This window comes from Schistocerca piceifrons, chromosome X (genome assembly GCF_021461385.2).
Source record: "Schistocerca piceifrons isolate TAMUIC-IGC-003096 chromosome X, iqSchPice1.1, whole genome shotgun sequence".
Taxonomy (NCBI): domain Eukaryota; kingdom Metazoa; phylum Arthropoda; class Insecta; order Orthoptera; family Acrididae; genus Schistocerca; species Schistocerca piceifrons.
Window position 1 is genome coordinate 441,154,316 of NC_060149.1, and position 26,414 is coordinate 441,180,729.

The 26,414-nt window shown below is 41.0% G+C and overlaps 1 protein-coding gene across 1 annotated transcript in view; it reads right to left on the reverse strand.

Annotated features, from left to right (window-relative positions):
* LOC124721742 overlaps positions 1–26,414 on the reverse strand; it is an 87,499-nt gene that overhangs the window by 984 nt on the left and 60,101 nt on the right. Inside the window, exon 2 of the mRNA XM_047246843.1 lies at positions 1,958–2,140. Within this exon, the coding sequence (XP_047102799.1) occupies positions 1,958–2,140 (183 nt within the window). The remainder of the gene's footprint in view (positions 1–1,957; positions 2,141–26,414) is intronic.

Below are 26,414 nucleotides of genomic sequence, written 5' to 3' on the forward strand. Positions count from 1 at the left end.
GAAATTTGTAAAAGTGCAAAAGATACACAAATTGACCAAATCCTGACTCACTTTTTCAGCTGCTAGAAAAAGAAGGTATCTGGACTGAATATGCTTTGGAAAGCACAATCCTTAGTTATCTCATGGCTTAGTGCATGGTACATGAGCAAAATGATTGTACACACATAAACTAATCCTCCCCCCCCCCCCCCCCCCACTCCCACAAAAAAGAAAAAGTTTAGCATCACGTGTAAACATGTTTGAATTTAGGTTTAAGGAGAACAAGGAATGAAATAATAAGCCTTATGAAACTAAAACTAAAATATAAGATAAATAATAAGCAATAAGCAAAATAAAGACGGCCTTTTAGATAGTGTACCTCTGAAATCAAAATCTGCTTTTGAGTAGTGTTCAGTATGATGTTGCTCCAACCAGTTCACTGTAAAATATTTCATTCCCCCTTGGCTTCCTGTCCAAAATGTGCTCAGTACATTGCTGCCCACACCTGACCCACTTCTTTACAATGATCCTCCTGAGATCATCCAATGTGTGAGGCGGGCTCCTGAGACATCACAATACTCCATTCAATTTCTCCCATTCATGGTGTGACATTTTTTTGATTCCTGTCTCCTGGAGGAAAATGTTTGCAAGGTGGTCATGGCATTCTCATGTGTCATTGTCTTCAAAGACGAACCCATCACTGAAATGATGACTGTAGGGCCAGATAATAGGCTTGAGGATCCTTTCATGATATTGCACCGTTGTCATATTTCCATTGATAGTCGTGAGAGGCAGCTGACATCTATTAATGATAATGAGCCAAAATGTGACTTACCCACATCTCTGTTGAACCTGTGGGAGTTCATTTTTAAGCTGTACAGTGGTAACTAGACACCTCCACACTCTTCTACAACAATCATCAGCTAACACACAAGTCATGAACTTGTCAGTGAAGATAACCTGAAGCGTTTAATCCATGTCCCAAACTAAGTGTTCCCTCAACCACCTTTTTTGCACACAACAGTGCTGGGTGTTTGTGTTGTTGCTTGTTACGGATACCTAGAGGTCAATTTTACAATGTGGAGATGGCTGTGCACTGTATGAGTACGAGTTGACACAGCCCTCCCGTTGCCTCCAGAAGACAACACACAGTTCTGTTGCATTCTTCTTGGGAGACATACAAACAATAATCTGTTAGGAGCAGATCAGTTCATGTTGACCACAGGTGATCACTGTGAGGCAGATCTTCAATGTTTCGTGTCTCATAATAGTAGGTTAATGTCTTAATGATGTTGTGGTGTACTGTGATTTGGTGACATCCCATGCTGACAATTCTCATTGCAGTAAAGCAACTACCCAAGCACTGTCTGACCTTGAAATGACAGTTAAAGGCATATTGACAGACTGAACAGTAAGCATGAGCTGCATCATTCCATTCATGACTCAGGAGACAGTATATCCTACTGAAGTGTTGAGAAAAAGCATGTTTACTTTTATCTCTGTTATACAGGTGACAGTATGTAACTGGTTTACTGTGGTGAAAACATTGTTGAGGAACAGGTTTCCTATAAACAAACACAAACTATGCAAGATAAGAGTGGTGAAAAATAAATAGCCTTAATAAGATAGTAGTCTATCCAGAATTATGATTTTCTTGTAAGGATGTTACAGAGCACTGAAGAATGTTCTTGTTTTCCTGTTACTAACATCATTTTTTGGATCATATTCTGTTTCAGAGTATTTAACAACAGTTTGTAAAATATACTCAGCTGCATAGCTAATTTTGCAGAGTTACAGTCTATATTTATATTTTGCACACAGAGAAATAGACGCTTGAACAGAAGAATATTATATTATAGAGTAAATCCACAAATTTTCACTGTAAGTGCATGTGTATAGTTAATACATTTATTCAGATCCATAAATTATTACAAAACAGTTGAACTGCTAATTGCACTACTAAAATGTTCTACTTCACCTTAGTTCTAACATTTCGGTCAGCTTCACTGCTAGAATTTGATCGAGTTGAGGATGGTGACTGGTATGGTGATGCTGATTCACTTGAACTTGAATAGTCCACTTGGTCTTTCAGATCCAAGACAGCTTCTTGAAGAGCAAAAAGTTGCTCAAATATTTCTGTATCTTTTGCTACTAAACTTGCCTGAAACAAACACAATATTTTATTTATTTCTTTGCTCATTTTTATTCAAAAAGATCTCTCTATCTGTACCACATGAACACAGAATACCTCACTATGTAACCAGAATTTTTTAAAAAATCAAGAACTTATGACTGGTGAATTATAAAATGTTGAAACCAGAACAACAGGGATAATAACTATGATTACTAAAATTATGAAATTTAATAATGTTTGAGGAATAGGGCAAGTTTTGGCTATTGTGTATCAACAGGAATCATCCCAGCATTGGCTTAGAATGATATGGGAAAACAATGGAAAACCAAAATCAGCATGACTGAACCATTTGAACAAGCCTGCGTAGTTTTTATGTACAAAGCTTCATCTTCAGGTGCCACCAACTTCACACAAGAGCAGAAGCTACTAGCATACAAGAACTGTGGAGCTGACATACCTAAATTAAAGGTAAAACTGTGAAAAGTAGTGTGCTCATATAATTATGACAGTTGGGCCAATCATTAATTGGGGGGGGTTTCACACCCATGTAAAACAAATGCAGGGGAATGGATCATAGATGCTAACATAGAGGGAGGGATCTGGACAAAAATGAATTCAGTAATAACTAAATAAGTAGCTGCACTCACATGTAAGACCAACAACTGTGACAACTGCGTCAACAGTACAACATGGCAGTGACTAGTGTAGCCGGCCAGGAAGCTAGCTGACAGTGGCAGTGGAAGCAGGGCCAATGAGGCAGGGAACTGAAGTAGATAACCAAAAATGTGTGAGAAATGGCCTGACTAGTGTGTCCACTTATGTAAGTGAGATTTGCAAGATCAATACAAAACAGAACTAGAAAAATAAGCATAAATATAATAACATAAAACATGAGCGTGGAGAAAAAATGCCTAAAAGTCAAATTGACTGAGTACATTAGAGTAAAAAGATAAAAAAAGATAAAATTGAAACCAAAACATGGAGTATGGATTGTAGAAAAAAGTATATCTAAAAATTGAGCAATTAGACAATGACAGGTGAAGTGTGGTAGGAGAATGATGCTAACTGTTAAGACCAGTAATTATGTATAGACTCACCTTAAAGAGCAAAAAAGAAGTCTTAGCATAAATATCTTAGTCAGGGTTAGAATGATATACACAGTATATTCTGAAACTTCCTGGCAGATTAAGTTTCATATCAGCCCACACTCTAAAACAAAGTGAAAATTTCATTCTCGGCAGTATATTCTGTCAGCCCCTTTCCTGCACTTCCTTGGCTCTCTACTTCAGCTGGTCCCTATGTCAGTCACTTCCACCACTGCAATCAGCTGGCTTCCTGGCCAGCTGTACTACTCACTTCCTTGTTGTGCTATTGAGGCGGGTGCCATGCTTGCTGGTCCAGTGCCTGGGTCTGGTTTATAGAGTTAATTTTTGTACAAATCACTCCCTCTATGTTAGCGTCTTTGTTCCAGTGCCATGTGTTTGTCTGATGTGGGTGTGCCCCCCCATGACTGACTGTCCTGACTGCCACATGTTTATGTTTTCATAATTATGTGAGTACACCCCTTTTCATGGCTTTACCTATCATTTTGGTATTTCAGCCCCATAGTTCTTGTATGGCAGTAGCTCTTCCTCTTTTTTGCAGCTGTTGGCACCTGAAGATGACACTTTAGGCTTTGAAACTATTTGTGCAATAAATAAGAAATTATTGAAACTGAAGCGAATTTTTTATTGTATTAATTATTTTCTTGGTTTCTGGTACATTTCCATGAGATGCAGTTACTATAACATAACTGAGTGAATCAAAAGTACATGCACATGAACTTTTCCATTCATTTAAGGGAATAGCAGATCCCACAAAACAATTATGTGGATATTTAACACTCCTGCACTAAATAGATTGCATGTGATGGGAAAAAGGAGTTCATCTAGTGTTTGAAAGTCTACAATGTTTTAAGTTGTTGTGAAAGCCTGTTGAAAATGTGTTTGTCTTGTGGAGTGCTGCATGCTTTATTGAACAGTATTTCTTTTTTCAAACAGTATTACTTCCTCAAAAACTTTAGTTATTATAGGATGTATGGCTGCATTTGTACTTTATTCTACTGTAACTTAAGTTTGCTTTGTAAGTTATGCATGAAAAAAATCTACCCTAATTATTGTGAATTTTAGTTTTATAATAATGCCAAACTCAGTTTGTGATCCTACCCGTGTCATGTGAACTACACAGTTTTAAAATTATGGGGTTTCCATGATCTGTCTATCTCTGTCGTACCTATTATTTTTGCTCAGTAGGCAGTAAAATTCTCAGTGAGTTAAAACTGTAAGTTACTTTATTTATGTAATGTGATATTTGTATAGATGCAGTTCTTGTCCATTTTTAAAGGCAAGAAGTGTGTCTATATGCACATCACATTATGGATGACAATACCAAGCTTAACTGCAGACTGCAAATTGGTCCTTGAAATCAGTAGCTGATGAAGGTTTCCCAAATGTTATTTTCCTCTTATTGTGTATGAGGTACGAAGATGGTCAGTTACTGACCAAAACAGGTAACAACAAAAATAAAGGTTTCTTGTGGCAAAGGCTGTTTATGTTCATTTTAAAGCTGTTGTTCTCCATGAGAAATGTTCTCAAAAATTACTATTTTTTGTGCTGAGATTGTGGAAAATGAAAGTTATACAAACAATCATGAGATAACACTGAACTTGCTGTCTTTCCAAGACAGGATAATATATATGACTGCTTAGGAACATCATTTCTCTAATATAAAATTACATTGAATACAATTAACAGCGAATGGCTCTTACAGGCAAGCTGCAGTAACATGGAATGATCTGATTCTGTGTTTCGAATTAGGCAAGAATGAGAGGTTCTGTATAGAGCCACAGATATTTAAAAACTTGTTTTCTCTTTATGAATGTATAACTGCTTGCGACTATGATTATGCTGAGAAGAGCACTTCTGCATACATCTATAGAAATCAAACATTCACATGGCATTAGTGCCTGGGATGTCTCAAATGGTTGTTCAAGCACTCTTAATGGAAGGCCTTTTTAGCTAGGGTTGTGTCCTGGCATTTTAGGACTGAAGCTGACTTTATACGTTATGGAATACAGAACTTGTGCAAAGTGATGATGGCTACCATTTAAAATTTGATTTTCAGCTATGCTGATGTTCAGCAAGATCCATTTAATTTCTGACTGGTGCCCATGTACAGTGAGGAAAGACACACAGTAATGACTGGAGGCTATGGAGGCTGGAGAGGATGATGACCATGACAACAATGATGACAGTGACAACAGTGTCAATAATGTTTATCATATCCTTTGTCAGGCCACTTGTCCACAGGCTAATAATATATCTAGGAAAAAGGTTAGCAATGGAAATGCTTACTACCATGGATATCTTCAGGGCTAGTATCATTATATCGTGGCCATATAGCATCCTTAGATGATTAGTCCAGTCAATGATCAAATATTAAGGGAAAAGATTTCCCTGTACGAAATTAAACTATATCAAATTTCATACAAAAAATATCTAATTAATTCTTAAGACTAATTGTTACCACATTGCACGGAATGGAAAAATCACAAATTATTAAAAATAGTGTTTTAATGATAAAAGATTAATGTGTATTGTTCAGTGAAGTGGTTTAAGAACAAATATTAAATGTATGTACAACATCCATCTGGAGCCATATTAAGGGCTAAATTGTGTTCTGGTGGTATAGCAAGGTGGAGGAAGGGGAATGGAGTGTAGGAGTATGAGGGAAAGTCAATCGATGAATTGTGGTCATGCATGCACTTCCCTCCTTTGTAGGTTTGGAGATTGAAAAGTAGGCAGGTGAATCCCCACTCTGTTGATCTCAACATATCACAAGAAGCTACTACAGAGTGTTTCACAAAGTTATATGACCCTTCATCAACATTCCTAATGAATCACTGGCAATGCAGTGCACAGACATGCCAAGGAGCATTTATTTTCCACAAAGTGCATTAACACTACATTGAATACAGATGTTACTGTTAATACTAACACAAGAAATGCAAATGGACAGATTCTACATAAATCTCTGCATACTTTTATACTCTACTAGAGGGGAAACTGATTCTTAGTCATCATGAGCATTGCTCACTTTTCAGATTACAAACAGATTACAACTACCGAGCATTCCCTTTCCTCTTCTCTCAAGTGAGTAGACAAAATAATTTTACCAAAATCATGTTTATGTAGTGGAGTTATTTTCAGTTTATTAAGTGAGTACTTATTTGCAGTTGTTGGATGAGCTATTATATGCATAAGCTGAATAGTCAGAGCTGCCAACTTTCTACAACACTGAAGAGCCTGCCCCAAGTGTAACATGCTGTCAATATGTATCTGACAATGTTAATTTCATTGTCTCCATTATCAATGGCTTGAATACTTCTCACAACATGAGGCATATGAAATATTCAACCTCAGCTGTCCCAACATCTGAAGAGGCCCATAAGCTTAAATTGGCTCCCTTTGCAGCAGAAGCAGGTTACCTACTTATTATGGTGTTTCAGATATTTTAACATAAGCCAAGCAATGTACTACAGCGCGTTAGTGCTCTAGACTTGAACATGATCAGTCTAATTCCATCACATATGTTCACACCCACCTTGTAAGATATACTGTAGATTTGTGGTAAGTGGTTGCAATCAGCGCAGCCTACCAGGTGGCACATTTACCTATCCAGTCCTATTCCCACTAACACTACAATGGTCACTGACAAAATCGCACAAGTTAAACACTTCTCACCCACTGTTTACAAGAATGTACTTTACATAAAAGCTCGTTTAACAACTGCAAATATGTACTCAGTAAACTGAAAAAAGCTCCACTATATAAATACGAGCTCACTGAAGCTATTTTTCCTACTCACATAAGAGTGCTAGAAAAGAAATATATGTAAACTGACAAGCAAGGAGTGGTCATGATGGAGGAGGCTGCTTTCCCCAGAATAACACTACAGCTATTGTGCAAGTTGAATAGGAAACAATTTCCCCTCTAGCTGTGTAGAACAATCTGAAGAGATTTACATGGAATCTGTCCATATGTGTTTCTTGTGTTGGTAATATTACTATCTCATATCTGTATCTGATGCAGCACTAATGCATTACAACCCTTGGTGTGCTGTGCATGTTGTCACCATTGATTTATAAGGAGTGTTGCAGAAGGGTCAGTATAACTTTTTGAAACACTGTCCAGTTGCTTGCTGTGACACAGTAGATTCAAGAGAGTAAGGAATTGCCTGCTTACTTTTCAGTTTGCATATGTACAGAGGAGGGAAGTGCACAACCACAACTCAGTGACCTTTACATACCGTTCAACATTGAAACTATCACAAAAAAAGGAGTAAGACCTTTCTTGTAGGAAATGTAATGTAGTTTAATTTTGTACAGGGAAACATTTTCACTAGAAGCCATGGTTCTTGAGTCATTCAAGAAAAATGTAAAAAGCGATTTTTAAACATCCATCCACCCCCACATGTCTACACGAATGTTTTCAGTCTTCATTGACTGGTATAAAGGTGATTATCTCCAACTACAGACAGTTTCATCAATTCTCCAAACTGTTCACTGTTAATTGTATTTAACGTAATTTTGTATTAGAAAAATGATGTTCCTAAGCAGTCATAAATCTTATGTTGTCTTGGAAAAGACAGCAAGTTCAATGTTTTACATCTCATCTTATGAGTGTTACTTTCTCAAACAGAATATTAATCACCACATTAAGAGAGCACACAGGTTGCTTTGGACCGCTGTAGATGGTGTAGAGCTGCTACCATGCAGTCGTGTGACCCTTCATCACTGACTTACATCATAGCAGTGAAGTGGTATGCACCGGGTGGTTATAATTACACGGACAGTGTTCCAAGTGCTGCAATACAGACTGTATTAATTGCAGGATGCTGAAACATTAACTGGTGCCTTGGGGCAGGGGGTGGAGATGCCGAAAAATTAATAGTTCCACTTTTTGTCTCCAGGTGAAAATATGGTGCTGTTAGCAGTCAGAATATGAAATGTTTCCTCTTTCAATGTCATTGTGCTGTGTTGCTTGGCGACGCATGTAGGTTCCTTTCGTGAAGTGTCTGTTGGTGTAAAGGGTTAAGAAAGTTGAAGTTTTCCATGCGAAACACAATGGATATTGAGAAGAAAGACTGTAATGCTGGTAAAGTTATTTTATCAGAATGGCAGAAACAGCAGCACTACGTTGTGGGAATATCACTGACAGAAACAGCTGCAAAGAGGCCCTTTGTCGATAAATGGGCTAAAGAATATGATCAAGAAATTTGAAGAAACATGTGAATTAGGTTGTGCAGCAGGAAGAGGGAGGCAGCCCATCCCCATGACAGTTGTTGATGAAGCTAGTGTAGCTATAGCTGACTGTGCAGCACATGCTTCAAATTATGCAGCCAGTGCTCAAGGTATGTCATGATAATTGTCTCTCCCCAGGTCAACAGTTCAAAAGCAAAGTGTTTGCAGTGCTTTTTAAACTGATATCCCCACAAGATTCAGGATGTGCACCAAATGAAGTTGCAGACAGGCTACAATGCCTTGACCTTGCTGTTCAACTTTGGCACACGTGGAAATGGATGACATGTGGCCGGAGAATATCTTTGGATGGACGAGGCACATTTTACTCTGCACGGTGCCATGAATGCACAGAATGGTCACATACGGGACTCTACTCCACCACACATTGTGCAGGAACATCTGCTGCACTCAGCTTATGTGACTCTGTGGTGTGGTTTCAAAAGCTACTTCATTCTCGGTCCATTTTTCTTTGAGCAGATGACATCTCGTGGGCTTTTTAGGCGTACAGGGACATCTGTATGTTATAAGAACCTCCTTTTGCAACACGTGATCCCAGCTTTGCAAAAATGCAACTGTGCCCACACCACTATTTTCATGCAAGATGGAGTGAACAACATAGAACTTGCGAGGTGAAAAATTTGCTTTGAGAAACTTCTGGTAATGAATCGAATATCTCTAGGCAATTTCAAGATGTGTGGCATTCTGGATGCATCGACCTAAATCTATGTGACTTCTGATTGTGGGGATATCTGAAAGATTGTGTTTATCAGGGATGTATCCAAACCCTTCCTGATCTGAATAATAGCATAAGATGACATATCACTCTGATTACGTTGAATATGCTGCAAGCTTCTGTCAAATATGGTGTATTACGGATTCAGCATGTTGCTGAATCCGGAGACCATACTGAACACATGTAGCTTGTGACAATTTCCCAATAAACTCGCCAGAACTAGCATTATCATGTGATGGATCGTTCCTTCCCTTTTCCTGCACCCAAAACACATTCTGACTGTTTACAGCGCCATACTTTCACATGATGGCAGAAAGTGGAACTATTATTTTTTTCAGCATACTCTATGAGCACATTGATTAATGAATATGCCTACAATGTTTCAGCATCCTGCAATGTATACAGCCCACACTGCAGAATTCAGAACACCATCAGTTTAATGATAACCACCTGGTATGTGCCAGTCGATTGTATGGGATCATCAGAGTAAGACGGGTCAGCACGAAGGTGTAACGCAATGGCAGGAAAGTGTTTTGGACGTGTCAATGACCACACCTTGAATTAGTTTGCGCAATTTGTTGATGTATCACCTGGTAAACGTATCAACAAGAAAATATGTATCACCTTCAGTTAAGCAATGCAGTGTAGGAACAGTGGTTGTATAAACACTTTAATTGACAGGGACCGAAGACGACTGTCACACTTTATCAATGACAAACTATTTCAAACTTGACAGGAAATGCTGCTGTGAGTGAATGTAGGTCAATCTTAACCAGTTTCCGAGGGAAAATTGGGTAGGGAATTGCATGCAGTGGACATTTGGAGACGGATAGCTAAAAGAAGTCATTGCTCATCAAGGCACATGAAGCTGCACGTCTTCAGTGGGCCAGACAATTCACAAACTAAAGAGTGGCTTATTGGAGGCATCTAGTGTGGTCTGATGATTAGTGATTCTTTCTCTTTTCACATAATAATACGGTATCTAGTTCACTGACTGAACAAGGTACACAGTGGTTAGTACACTAGACTCGCATTCTGGAGGATGAGGTTCAAATCCATGTCCTACCACTCAGATTTAGTTTCACCTCGATTTCCCTCCAGGCAAATGCTGGGATGGTTGTTTTGAAAGGGCACAGACGATTTCTTCCCCATTCTTGAAACAATCTGAGTTTAAGCTCTGGGTCTAATGACATCCATGTCGATGGGACGTTAAACGCTAATCTTCCTTCCTCCCTGCCAGTGCACCGATTGCCCAATGAGGCATTTAACCCATACCAGGTGGAGGGTTGGGCTTCTGGCTGGAGGTGATACTTTGATGATTTGGGTGTGTTTTTTCGTGCTGTGATTTGGGCTCACTGACTCAGGTTACCGTAAATGTGAATCAAAATGTTTGTTTCAACATTGTCGATGACCAAGTGTGGTCTTTTCTCCAATGTCTTCGTTATGAATACGCTGTGGGCACTCCTGTCTTCCAAGATGACAACAGCTGTGTTCAGACGCATACGTTCCTAATTTGACAAACTCTCAGGCACCCTATGGTCCCCAACTGGCCCGTTAAATCACGCAGTCTAAATGCCATAGAAAATGTCTGACACTATTCGGAACAGAGCTTAAAACGTAGCAATCAACATCCGGGCAATTCGGTAGTGCTACGGTATCTAATTATCAGTGAGCGACTTCTGCTGGATATGGAATCCCAGTAGAAACTTGAGGACTCACACCTGTCTACAAGAAGGCTTGCAGAAGTGATCCACAAAACTACCGTGCAATATACCTGACATCCATTTGTTGCAGAATCTTAGAAGATAATGAAGTATATCGCACAGATCGACCTTCTCTTGATCATACAAGAAGGATTTCGCAAACACAGATTGTGTGAAACCCAACTCGCACTTTTCTCACATGACATGGTGAAAGACGTGGATCAAGATATCTACATCTACATACATACTTCGCATGCAGCCGTATGGTGGTTGATGAAGGGTACCCTGTACCACTATTTGTCATTTCCTTTCCTCTTCCACTCGCAAATGGAGCCAGGGAAAAACGACTGTTTGTATGCCTCCGTATGAGCTCTCTGGTATCTTATCCTCTTGGTCCTTACGCGCAATGTATGTTGGCTGCAGCAGAATCGTGCAGCAGCCAGCTTCAGATGTCATTTCTCTAAATTTTCTCAATAGTGAAACTTCTAGGCAGATTAAAACGGTGTGCCGGACCGAGACTCGAAGTTCGCAGGAGAGCTTCTGTAAAGTTTGGAAGGTAGGAGACGAGATACTGGCAGAAGTAAAGCTGTGAGGACGGGGCGTGAGTCGTGCTCGTCCTCTATACGGTCTCCTTTATAGGTGAACCACTCTTTCCTAAAATTCTCCCAATAAACCGAAGTCGACCATTCGCGTTCCCTAAGACAATTCTCACAGGATCGTTCCACCTCATATCGCTTTGCAACGTTATGACCAGTTATTTAAACGACTAAACCGTGTGAAACAGGACACTAGCGATTCTGTATCCGAACATTACAGGTTTGATCTTCCTACTCATCCGCACTAACTTACTAGAAAAATAGGATCATGAGAAATATTCATTTCAAAGCAGTCTAAGTGTCGGCTCACGATTTTTCTTATGGGGCAATGAAGTAAACCGACACATGTCACAGCCAGATTCAATCAAATATATGATACTGCTTATGAACTCTTAGGAACTGGAGAACACTCCGAGTGTCTGATGTGCTTAACTGTTTCAGAAGACTGGACAGTTTCTGGAATAGGGGTCACAAAATAAAATACGACAAATTCATTGTAGAAAAAGTTCAAAAGACAAATGTGCGGGGTGGTTATAATTAAAGTGCAGCTACTCACAGTGGTGGCAACGGCCTTGCCGCAGTAGATACACCGGTTCCCGTCAGATCACCGAAGTTAAACGCTGTCGGGAGTGGCCGGCATGCGCTGTTGCCATTTTTCGGGGTGCACTCACAAGGGGAGGCCGCCAATTGTGAAATTCAGATTCGATTCATACTACGCACAATAAAAGCTCATGGCCAGAGGTGTAATGTGGCAAAGCACCAAGATGCACTTCTCAGCCGTTGTTCGAGAAAATCGACAGTTAAAAGAAATCGTTGCGGTGAAATACTCTCTACGATTATTAGTTTTCTGCAGCGTCGTGACGCAGCGGTAAGCGCTTGGGTTCGTGATCTGAAGGTCGCCGGATCGAATCCCACGCCATGCCACTTTTTTTATTATTTGTTTTTTTGTAATTCAAATATATATATACACACACACACACACACACACACATACACACGCACACATACAATTCCCGGCAATCAGTTGCAACAATTATGCATATAATAAGTTGTTGAAAGTCGTTTGTCGTGGAAAAATAAAACTTGAAATAAAACACAATATCACAAATAATATACAAGTAGATACAATTTATTGATAAGTGCGGTATACACTCGCACATAATTAACGATTAGTGACCAGCAGTAGCTGGAGTATCGCACGAACCAGAGTGATAGTTATCATAGAAACATGGGAAGCAGAAAACAGCACGACATCGAGCACATCTGATAAACGATGCATTTTTACAAGAACAATTGTTTTTTTAAATTATCTGTTGGGAAACACCTGATTGACATTCTGAAAAATTGTTCTATCGTTCGTCAGGTTTGATGCATACCATGCGTATCGTATCATATCGGCAAAAATCGGAGAAGACAATTGGTGGTGGACGATGGATTGGATTTATTTCAAGTATATATATATATGACAGGCATCTTATCCGCATGGCTGTAACGGATCGTGCAGCCACGTCTCGATCCCTGAGTCAACAGATGGGGACGTTTGCAAGACAACAACCGTCTATACGGTTCGGTTCGACGACGTTTGCAGCAGCATAGACTATCAGCTCGGAGACCATATATATATATATATATATATATATATATATATATATAATCTGTGTGTATACATTTGAATTACAAAAAAAAAACAAATAATAAAAAAAAAATTCCATGGCGCGATTCGATCCGGCGACCTTTGGATTACGAACCCGAACGCTTACCGCTGCGCCACAACGCTGCAGAAAATTATTAAGAGTAGAGAGTATTTCACCTAAACGGTTTCTTTTAACTGTCGATTTTCTCGACAACGGCTGAGAAGTGCATCTTGGTGCTTTGCCACATTACACCCCTGGCCATGAGCTTTTATTGTGCGCAGTACGAATCGAATCTGAATTTCACAATTGGCGGCCTCCCCTTGTCAGCCTCGTGATGCCAACTGAGGAGCTACTCGACCGAATAGTAGCGGCTCCGGTCAAAGAAAACCATCATAACGACCGGGAGAGCGGTGTGCTGACCACACGCACCTCCTATCCACATTCTCGTCTGAGTCCAGTTAGCAACACTAAATCCCTCGAGACGAATGTTGAGTTAGTTCGTCTAAATAAATCATATCCGATTTCTCGCCCTTCTTTGCAAAGTCGGTGGTAGTGCTCCGTCTCTAATGACTTCACCGGCTGTGAAACCTTAAACGCTTATTTTCCTTTCCCCATCTTGCGTGTATTTTCTAATCTGCATGAGAAGATCTTGAGAACTCGATTTAAGTTAATATGTCGACCAATTTTATTTCCAGATAAATGCACATATTTGTACTCGTTGCACACCAGCGGACTTCGTTTAGTCTATTCGCGTCACACTTAATGACATAAATCAAGCAAAAATCATAGAATTAAATGTGGCTTACGGAGTTACTCGTAAAATCTGACGAAACTTAGGCGAAGTATTGAACATTTCACAACTCATAAATAAAACGTGAATACATAGTTCCAGAAAAACTGTTTATATTCGAACTTGGAATATGCTTGAAATGTACAAATTCGATATATCAGACTGATATAACACAACTAATGTCGATACAGAGTGTGATAATACAAGTAGCGAGGAAGTTATCTTTATAGGCCTACGCGCACATGAAACTTTGTATAAAGCTGTGCAACTGGACATGCGGTTACTATCTAGTCCTACAACATAGCTTTCGTGGATGTCGGATAGGCGATAACTGATTCTGGTTTCGCATCTCACCAAGCATTTTAAGCTAAATAAGAGGTCTATACACACCATAGTGAAGCGCACGGCCGAGGGTACGTCCCATTGTACCAGTTATTAGGGTTTCTTCCCCTTTCATTCCCACATGGAGCACGGAAAGAACGACTGTTTAAATGCCTCTGTGCGTACTGAGATTAATTTAATGTTCTCCACGCGATAACTACGGGAGCCAAACGTAGGGGTTGTAGTATAATCCTTGAGTCATCATTTAAAGGCGGTTCTTGAAACTTTGTAAGTAGGTTTTCTCGGGATAGTTTACGTCTATCTTCAAGAGTCTGCCAGTTCAGTTTCTTCAGCATCTCTGCGACACTCACCCACGGGTCAGACAAACTTGTGACCATTCGTACTGCCCTTCCCTGTATGCTGTACGTTCAATATTCCCTGTTACTCCCACACACTTTAGCAATATTCTGTAATGGACCACACGAATTATTTGTAAGAAACCTCCTTTGTAGACTGATTCCGTTTCCCCAATAAACTGAAGTCGACTACTTGTTTTTGCCACGACAGAGTCCATGGGATCATCCCATTTCATATCCCTACAAAATGTTACACCCACGTATTTACATGAGTTGGCCGATTCCATCTGTGACTCACTGATATTATAGTCATAGGATACTAGGTTTTTTCATTTTGTAAAGTGCACTATTTTACATTTCTGATGATATGAAGCACCACTTTGAATTCTTATCAATATCTGACTAAATATTTATACAGCTTCTTTCACACAGTACTTCATTATAGATAACTGCGTCACCTGCAAGAAGTCTAAGGTTATTATTAATATTGTGAGCAAGGTCATTAATATACAATATATAACACGATCAGCAAAGGTCCCAACACACTCCCCTTGGGTACACACGAAGCTACTTCTACATCTGACGATGACACTCCATCCGAGATAAATCGTCAGTGAATATGGTGGTCCCGCGCTGTTCTGCAAGAGAGTGTACGTGTTGGCTAGTACCAACGTTCACCTCTATGATGAGCAGTGAGAGTACACATGTTGTTACTGTCTCACATACACGAAGCTTTTAATACAAAATACATAGCGACATCCTTCCATGAAAAGAATATAATTAGGATGGGGTCGCGGTCCGGGTCTCGAAACCTTCCCTAATGATCCAAAACATTATAACCACTTTAACAGCGTGTTGGTCCACCTTTGGAAGGCAGTACAGCAGCAGTTTTGGGTGGCATGGATTCAACAAGTCGTTGATAGGTTTCCGGAGGAATGTGGCAACAGGTGACTATGCATAGTTTACACAAACTAGGGACTGGTAGTTTGCGAGGGCAGAGCTGGAGCTTGATATTGTCCTAGATGTCTTGCATCGGATTCATATCATACTAATCTGTGGTCAAGTCATCAACTTGAATCACTGTCATGCCCCTCAAACCACTGCAACATGATTCTGGCCTCGTGACACGGACAGATATCGTGCTGGAAGATGAGGTCGCCATAGGGGAATAAATGAAGCGTGAAAAGCTGCAGATGGTTCGCAATAATGTTCACGTAGACCACAGCTGTAATGGTGCCTTCGACTACTATCACAGGTCACATGGAAGCCCAGGTGAATGTCCCCCACCGCAAAACACTGCCCCCACCAGCCTGCGTCCGTGGCGTGGTGGGTGCATAGACTTATTAAATGGGTGTGTCGAGCTGCCATTCGCCTGACTGACTGTACATCGAGAGACGACCATCGACCTGCTGTATCAAAAAAGTTATTCATCCGACCAGTCTATATGTTTCCGCTGATGCACCGTCTAATCTCAGTGATCCCGTGCCTACTGCAACCGTAAAGCAACGCTATCGTTGGGTCAACATGGGAACACGTAGAGGTCGTCTGCTGCTGATCGCCACGTTCAACGATGTGTGTTGAGCAGAGTGCTCCGAAACACTTTTGTTTTATTCTCTGTTAACAGATATGACACAGATTGCCGCCTATTTTGCTTTACAGTGTGAGCAAGCCTCCGACCCCCAAGTTTTAAAATGAAGCGTGGACGTCCAACACCACTGGCGCCTACAGGCTTGAGTCAGCGTCCTTCACTTAGCACAGATGGTCACGAGATGGCAGTACGCGAACATCCAAGCATCTTCGCCGTTTCCGAGATGCTCGTCCCCAGACCCGGCTATAAGAATCTGCCCCTTGTCAAAGTCGCTTATGTCCGCGGATTTCACCATTTGCGGCCCGCACCGTCACTAGAACGATGCCCATTCGTTTCTGCTCCGCTTATATACTTACTTTGCTGCGTCACGTGCGCGCAACGCCATCAGGCGGCATTTAGCATAGCAGTGGCTAGTGATCATGATAGTTTGGCACATCTGTGTATAGCAACAAATATTGATCGTCGTCATGTATCGTAACCTTTCGCTCTCTCTTGCAGAATCCTCTGCGTCCCGAAACACCCGCCACGTTCTATAAGAAACGTATGGACAAACATTTAACTGGCCACCTCTATCAGAATTTTACCTGTCTCTAATCTACCAGTGGTCTTCCGTAGCAACTCATCCGGTAAATGGTTTCACAATGTCACTCATCCGAGTTAATAATCCGTGGGTAATAGCAGATCATGAAAATTGTTTAAAACATTCGGTAAATTCCACTGCATAACGTACTGGCAAACAGCACAAATAAGTATTAGTTTGCTTTCTTTTTGAATCTGAAAGCAGTAGATCCATCAGGATGCCCTTAATAGGAGTACAAAGAAACCTAATTTTTAAGTTTAATTGTAGAAGTAGTACTGAAAAATAATATGTACACTAATGTTAAAACTAATCTTGTATACATATTCTGAAAAAAAACTTTTCAAATAATCTATGCAACATGTAACTAACTAACACTGAATGGGCTCTTGAAGTAATTGTAAAGAGGATTAGAATACGACGTTTTGTCGACAAAACGGTGGTATGAGTTGGTTATAAGCTTAGAGGAGAATTGCGCAGTTTATCGCCATGATCTTTTTAACACGTTTTTCTTAGGTCGTTTCTTGTTTGTCTGTCTGTTGAGTACACATTTTGAAGTTGATTTTAAACTAACCTATCGACGAGTTAGAGACTTGAAATTTTGAACGTAACTGAGAACTGGATGACAATGCAATATTAACTCGCTTTCTTGTCTGTGATCCACTTAGCTCCCATGGCAGGGGAGAGGGGGTGGAAAGGATTGGCAACACCCAACATTCTAGCTGCCCTGTAGGACTGGCGTGTAGTGTGGGTAGTATTGGAAGACATTCCAGGTGGTACGCCTGATGACCACTAGGCGGCATTGTTACATCAACAAACGTTGTTCCTGCCTTTGCACCGCAGGTCGCTTGGCACTGCATGGCCACACCTACTTTGCCAGCCAATTAGTGTTTACAGCTACACTATAAAACTAGCCACACAGGGGCTCTGCTTTCAGTTGTGTATTTACTACTCTCTTGTATCACTCTCATTACACATAATTGTTTTGGTCTCAGATTTCGCTACATCTTAGGTTTTCGCTTTTGGACTACCTCATTTGAACTTTGTTATGCTGCCATGCCGTCTCCGTTCTTCACTTTCCTCATGTTGTTGTTCTCCTGTTCACACTCAACTAACCACTGTTGACTGTCCCTGGCTGGTCTGCAGTCTCTGCTGGTTCTTTGAGTCACTCCTGACCTTTGTCAGATTCCAGTCACATAGCTTGCAACAAGAAATTAATAATATTAACAGCGAACAGGGGGCGTTTATGACATTTTCTTCGATGGTTAAGGAGACAGCCGTCCTACGCAAGCAACACCGAGAGAACGCGAAGTTAAAACGACAGGAGAGGCTTCAACAGGAATTGGAAGCATGTAAGTCTGCAAAATTAGCAGTGCAAGCAAGCTAAAGAAGTTTTCGAGAAGCAGTGCAAACCGTACATGCAAATGGCAAAGAAGAATGGCTCAAGCGCAATCGATCGAGACAGTGGGTGTACTTTCTCTCGACTTGCCGTTGACATGCAATTACGTGCACAAGCAAGCGCAAATGAAACGGCCGCAGAGTGTATCGCATTATTGCTAGAGACACAGTTCGTCATGCTCAAACAAGAGAAACTGAGACAACTGAAGCACATACATTGATGGGAAAAATCGCAGTACCAAAAAACAATTAATATAAAATAATGAAATTTCGGGAATGCATTTGTCAAGGTAACGTATTTAAGTGCTGAACATTGCAAAATCACAGGTCAATGTATGCGCGAGATAAGACATAGCAAATGTGAGCTGGTGGTACATTAATAACCGGCGTTACGGCCATAATGCTGAATGTAATCACGCAAATGTGCATGCATTGTGTTGTACAGGTACCAGATGTCAGTTTGTGGGATGGAGTTCCATGCCAATTGCACTTGGTTGGTCAACACATGGACGGTTAATGCTGTTTGTGGATGAGACTGGAGTTGTCGTCCAATGACGCCCCATATGTGCTCAATTGAAGATAGATCTGGTGATCGGCCGGCCGAGGTGGCCGAGCGGTTCTAGGCGCTACAGCCTGGAACCGCGAGACCGCTACGGTCGCAGGTTCGAATCCTGCCTCGGACATGGATGTGTGTGATGTTCTTAGGTTAGTTAGGTTTAAGTAGTTTTAAGTTCTAGGGGACTGATGACCTCAGCAGTTAAGTCCCATAGTGCTCAGAGCCATTTGAACCATTTTAGATCTGGTGATCGAGGAGGCCAAGGCGGCATGTGGACACTCTGTAGAGCATGTTGGGTTACATCAGCGGTATGTGGGCGGTCGTTATCCTGTTGGACAATACCTTGCTGGAATGCTGCTCATGAATGGCAGCACAACAGGTCCACTCACCAGACTGACGTACAATTTTACAGCGAGGGTGCCTGGGATAGCTACGAGAGTGCTGCTGATGCCATGCAAAAACTCGCTCCAGGTGATAATTATAGCTGTAGATGCAGTGTGTCTAGCACGTAGAAAGGTTGGTTGCAGGCCCTCAACTGGCCTCCTAACCAACACACAGCCATCACTGACACCGAAGCGGAACCAGAAAACACGACAGACGTCCACCCAGCGCTCCAGTGAGCTCTCGCTGGACACCGCTGAAGCACCAAATGGCGGGGATTTGGGGTCAGTGGAATGCACGCTACAGGGCGTTTGGCTCGGAGCTGTTCTTGACGTAACCGATTTATAATAGTTCATTGTGTCACTGTGGTGCCAACTGCTGTTCAGGTTGCTACTGCAGGTGCAGTACGATGTACCAGATCCATACGCCGAACACGATGGTCTTTCCTCAACTACTCGTAGCCCCATTACATGACCTCCTTCAAACTCAGTGAGATGTTAACAACGGCGTCTTTGTCGCGTTAAATGCATTCTTGACTAAAATCAACTCACAACGTCCAATCTCAAAGGTAACTAACACTCACGACCGATACAGCATATATTTAAAGCAAGTATCATTTGCATTCTCGAAGTGACGTTACTAGCGCCCCTCTTACGCGACTGGCGCGAAATCTGAATAGACATCTTTCACTTATAGAAACATGCCTACCAATTTTCGTCGCACAACCCTTTCTTGGTGTTGCGATTGTTTTACCGCCAGTGTATATCTCGATTGGAAACAGATGTATTGAGACATTCTTAATTAACTCCTAGAGAGACAAGTCAGAAACGTGAAGCAAGACTACAAAGTCAACGTGAGGCCATACTCAAAGGGCAACTGATGAGGCAGACTTTCATTCAACCACAAAAACGTTTCTTTGACAAGTGCTGTGATATCTGCCAGAAACAAGATGAAAAAGCATGAAATGATTACTTAAATAAAAATAAATCTTTAGTATAAAACGTTTTTAAATTCGATTAAAAAGGATACAATAATTTTTTCTAACTCCATTTAGATTCTTAACCCCATAGAGATAGTTCTGATAATCTGTGATCGTGAAATATTAATAGCTATGAAAGTAATTTCAAGGTATATAACGAAAAACATGGGCATGTATATAAATAGTTCGCCTTCTATTATCTACTTCATGCTTCCACATTTTCCGTTATATATCTTACAAGCGCACGATCCGGTCACATTAACGTGACCACGGCATATGTTCGGCCTCACAGACGGCAGGTGATAAATCACTCCTCTGGCCTCATGCAAACAGTTGTTCGACTTGGCATTGATTGATAGAATTGTTGGACGTCCTCCTGGGGGATAGCGTGCCAAATTCTGTCCAATTAGCGCGTTAGGTCGTCAGAATCCCGACATCGCTGGATGGCCCTGCCCTTAATGCTGCAAATGTTCTAAATTGGGAGGAAACCTGACGAACTCGCTGGCCAAGGTAGGCTTTGACTTGCACGAAGAGACGTGATAGAAACTCTCGCCATGTGCAGGCAGACATTAGCTTGTTGGAACGTAAGCCCAAGGTGGTTTGCCTTGAAGGGCAACAAAACGGGGCGTAGGTTATCGTCGACGTATGGCTGTGCCGTAAAATGGTGCAGCGGATGGCAACATAAGGTGTCCTGCTATAAAATGAAATGGCACCCCAGATAATCACTTCTGGTTGCCAGGCCATATGATGGATGACAATCAGTTTGGTATTTCACTGCTGTCGAGGACATCGCCAGTCACATATTTGGCCTGGAATTTCACTGACTGGAGTAAAATTGTCTTCAGTGATGACCGAAATAACCAGCGAAGGGGTATCTGGAGATGCCGCGGAGAGTGGCAAAATACCAGCTTGACTGTCGTTCGCCATACAGCCCGATAACGAAGAGTGATGGTCTGGGGTGCCAATTCGTTTCATAGCAGGACCCCTTTGGTTGTCACCCGCGGAACACTTACAGCACAGCAGTACGTTGACAATATTTCTATTTTGTCTAAAACTGACATAGTGAGGCCGTGGCTGTGTACAATTCATATAGGTTGATTCTTACAAAGAAGAAGACAGCAACCAGCCACTATTAATATTGCTATTTATTTAAGTAAATAGCGCCGTAACCGTTTTCGAACTGACAAGTTCATCATCAGACGGCTGTTCACATGATTTGCAAGATACACTTTACATAATCGTCAGTTTTCGATTTTACCAAGAATATTTCACCTCAGTGGAAGAATAAAAATTGAAAACTGACGATTATGTAAAGTGTATCTTGCAAATCATGTGAACAGCCGTCTGATGATGAACTTGTCAGTTCGAAACCGGTTACGGTGCTATTTAATTAAATAAATAGCAGTATTAATAGTGACTGGTTGCTGTCTTCTTCTGTGTAAGAATCAACCTACATTAGTTGACAATATTCTTGTTGCCTTCCTGGCAAGCCATCCTGGGCTTACGTTTCGGCAAGATAATGCCCGCACACGTACGGATAGAATTTTTACTGTTTGTCTTCCAGCTTGCCAAACTCTTTCTTGGCCTGCAAGGCCGCCAGACCTCTCCCCAATTGAGACCGTCTGGAGCATTATAGGTCATCTCGGTATTCTGACAATCTAACGTTCCAGTTGGACAGAATCTGGCACGATATGACTCAGAACGACATTCAACAATTCTGTCAGTCAATGCCAAGCCGAATAACTACTTGTATAAGGGTCAGAGGTGGATCAACGCGTTATACATTTGCTCAATTTGTAAAGCTCTTTCTCTCGAATAAATCATCCAACTTTTCTGAAATTGTAATCATTCGTTTGCCTGTACGTGTACATCACATCTACCGACTTCCCTGCCATTCGGACAATTCCTTCGTGGTGAGTCTTTTTTCATTTGAACCTGCTTACTATATTCATGCCTAGGTCTCCCTGTACAAATTTTACCTATTCGCTGATGTCCCACGGTGTGTCCTATCAACCGATCCGTTCTTTTAGTCAAGTTGTGCCATAAATTTCTTTTCTCCCCAATTCAATTCTTTATCTCTTTCACAGTTATTCGATCTACCTGTCTCATCTTCCGTATTCACAGGACCACATCGCGAAAGCCTCTATTCTCTTCTTGTCTGACTGCTTATCGTCCACGTTTCATTTCCCTCAAGTATACACTTCAGACAAGTACGTCCAGAGAAGGCTTCGTAACATTGAACATTTTATTCGGTGTTAACAGATTCCTCTTTCCCAGAAATGCGTTCCTTGCTATTGTCAGACCGTATTTTGTATTGCCTCTACTTTGGCCATGATCAGTTATTTTGATGCGCGAATAGCTAAACTCATCTACTACTTTTACTATCTAATTCTCTCAGCACTGCCTGGTTTAATTCGACTACATTCTATTACCCCTATCTTACTTTTGTTGATGTTCATCTTATAACCTCTTTACAATACATTGTCCACTCCATTCAACTGCTCTTGCTGTCTCTGACAGAATTACTGTGTCATCAGCACACCTCATAGCTTTCGTTTCTTCTCTTTGAACTTTAATTTCTTTTTCAATTTCTCCTTGGTCATCTTTTCCGTTTGCTGTGTGTACAGATTGAACAACAGCGATAAGCTACAATCCTGTCTCCTCGCTTCTCAGCTACTGCTTCCTTTTCAGATCCTTTGACTATTACAGTTGCAGTTTGGTTCCTGTATAAATTGTAAATAACCTTGCTCTCTATGCATTTTATCCCAATTACCTTCAAAATTACAAAGAGTTTAGTCCTGTCAATATTGCCAAAATTTTTCTCTAAATCTATAAATGTTATAAATGTACGTTTTCCTCTCTTTATCCTGTCTTCTAAGACAAGTCGTATGGTCGTACGTTTTTATGTCAGTTTCGTTTCTGTCTCTCTATTCGGTACAAATTTTGCAGTTGACTGGAAACTAACCTCACAAAGAGGTAGAGATATGAAATTTTAAACATAGCTCAGAACTGGATGACAATGCAATATGAACTGGCTTTCTTGTCAGGCTGTTTGGTCGGGGTAGTGGTGGGGATGAAAAATGTTTGTAACGCCTCACGTCTTGGCTGCCCTGCAAGATCTGCATGTTGTGTGGATAGTTTTGGAATGCATTCCAGGCCGTACGTGAGTGGACAAACTTTCAGATTTTGGAATTGACTTTAAACTTAAATCTCGATGAGCTAGAAACTTGAAATTATATACATAGCTCAGAACTGGATGGCAATGCAATACTAACTCGCTGTCTTGTCTAGTGTGTAGTGGGGCGTACTTTGTTTACCACTGTCATTTCACGATGAGTTAGAGACCTGAAATTTTCAGCATCGCTCAGAACTGGATGACAATGTAACATTAACTCTCTGTCTTGTCTAGTGAGTGGCAGAGAGTAATTTGTGTACCACTACCGTTTCCTCCTTTTCCTATTCCAGTCACGAACGGTTCACAGGAAGAACGATTGCTGGTAAGCCTCTGTGTGAACTCAAATCTCTCTGATTTTTATCTTCATCGTCTTTTCGCGAGATATACGTAGGGGTAAGCAATATATTGGGTGAGTCAGATGAAGAGAAACTGAAATAAACCTGAAGTTTACCACAGTTCTCTGTTGTGATCTCATCAAAACGTTTGAAATCGATTGGAAAACTTCATACGCACAAGACAGAAAAGCAGAAAATAATTATTTAAATAAAAATGAATTTTTAATATACGTACTATGCTTTTAAATCGGACTAAAAGTATAATATGATTTCTCCTAGCACCATAAAAATTGCTAACCCCATACAGACAGTCCTGAAAATTTGTGAGTGTGAAATTTTAGTAGGTATTTAAATTTATAACTGATGCAGGACTAATTGCCATCCTTATTATTACCTACTGCATGTACCGCACGTTTTTCGTTTTAAGCCTCATAGATAGTTTCATAGCTATTACAAGTTAACAATCACAAAATTTCAAGATTATCTGTACGGGGTCAGGAATCTGTGTGGGGCTTGGAGAAATCATTTTATACTTGTTAGTCAAATTTAAAAGCTTGGTATATTAACAATTCATTTTCATTTAAATAATTATTTGCAACTAGAATATTTCACTCTTCTTGAAGTCTAAGAGCATTTCGCCTGTCTCATACCAGGTGGAGTTGTTTTGTCATGGCTTGCTCTCCCAAGAATCTCAATAAATCTGAGGCAACGTCGTCAACTCCACGGGCTCTTTGCCACTTGCGTGTTTCAGTGCTTTATGAAATTTTTCTCGCATTATTTTATCTCCTAATTCATCCTCCATCTACTTCCTTTTCTCTTTCAATAACATTGTACCAGTACTCAAATTTTCTGCCTTTCCATAATCTCTGTATATATTCCTTCCACCTGTTTAGTTTTCCCGTCTTTGTTCAGTACTGGCTTGCCATCTGAGCTCTTGATATTCATACAGTTGCTTCTCTTTTCTAGAAGGTCTCTTTCACTTTCTTATAGGCGGTATCCCCCTAGTCATTCATGCTTCTACAGTCTTGCATTTGAACTCTAAAAATTTCTGCTTAGCCATTGTTCATTTTCTGTCAGTTTCAATTTTTAGACATTTATATCCCCTTTCGCCTGCTTCATTTGCTGCATAGTTTTACGTTTTGTGTTTTCGTCAATTAAACTCAGTATCTCCTGTTTTGTCCAAGGATTCCTGCTTGCCATTGACTTCTTATCTATGTGATACTTTGCTGTCTTCTTTATTACCGAGCGAGGTGGCGCAGTGGTTAGACACTGGACTCGCATTCGGAAGGACGACGGTTCAATCCCGCGTCCGGCCATCCTGATTTAGGTTTTCCGTGATTTCCCTAAATCACTCCAGGCAAATGCCGGGATGGTTCCTCTGAAAGGGCACGGCCGACTTCCTTCCCCATCCTTCCCTAATCCGATGAGACCGATGACCACGCTGTCTGGTCTCCTTCCCCAAAAAACCAACCAACCAATCTTCTTTATTTAATCTCTCAAAGCTTCCCATTCATCTTCTACTGTATTGCTTTTCTCTGCTTCATTCCAACGTTGCGTAATAGAAAACTTAAATTAAGAGGACCAGACGGAAACTTTACTCCTTTGCAATTCGCTCACAACCCGACAGAGGACTGAAAACATGTAGCCTAATCAGATGGCTCTCGAACTGATACAGCACAGATTAGATAACCCCTTAGATTCTGGTTATCAACAGGGCTCTGTGGTGTCCGATAGTATATTTGTGCACAGTGATATCTAGTGGATTGGGCCGGGTTTATCTTGCAAGGTTGCTTCCTGGATATGCAATATCGCTTCTCTATATTAAGCTCCGACTACATAATAAGCAAGACCTGTTGGAAGAATATCATAGTGATAAACAAAGACGTGTTTAATTTTTCTCCACCATCGCTCCCAGTAGCTATGTGGCGTTTCTAGCCTTGTCGTTAAACACGACGCTGTCTTCACTCTGTCACAGAACACTTCAGATCTGTATGTTGGAAAGTATTATGTGAACACCATACAATTTCCACGTTCCTTCGCTGCCAACGTCACGAAATTCTAGCTATCCACAAATAAAAATGTCAGGAAAGCATTCAGCAATTCGCACTCGAAAAACTCACTACTTTTTAAGTTTAAACAATTGCTCAAGTATTTCAATAATTCCCGGTGTCATCTGTTAATCTGTTGATTTCTGACACTTGCTTCGACGTTACTAACATTCACCAATTGTCAGAACCCCGAAGCCTAACACAGGTAGAGTAACAGACAACACTGAATAGTTCAAATGGCTCTGAGCACTATGGGACTTAACAACTGAGGTCATCAGTTCCCTAGAACTTAGAACTACTGAAACCTAACTAACCTAAGGACATCACACACATCCATTCCCGAGGCAGAATTCGAACCTGCGACCGTAGCAGTCACGCGGTTCCAGACTGTAGCGCCTAGAACCGCTCGGCCACCCTAGGCCGGCCGATCGCCAAAGAATTGCCTGTCTTGATCTGTTACCAATGAATGACTGATCCGTGTACTTCTATAAATTTTGATGCTGGCATTGTCAAACTTTTGGACATTCTCAGTAGCATACTGGTATCACTGAAATTTTTACATAACTCACTCTGGTATTTGTGATGTGCGAATATACATTGATGAGCTAAAACATTATGACCACAGTCCACCGCGCGGTTGTATGCTGCCTGGTGGCGGTGAGGGCACGTGACGCGGTAAGAGAAGTACATGAGCGGAGCAGAGACAAATGGGGAATCATTCTAGCGACGATAAGTGGCACAAATGCGGAAATCCGCCGACTTAAGCGACTTTGATAAAAGTCAGATTGTTG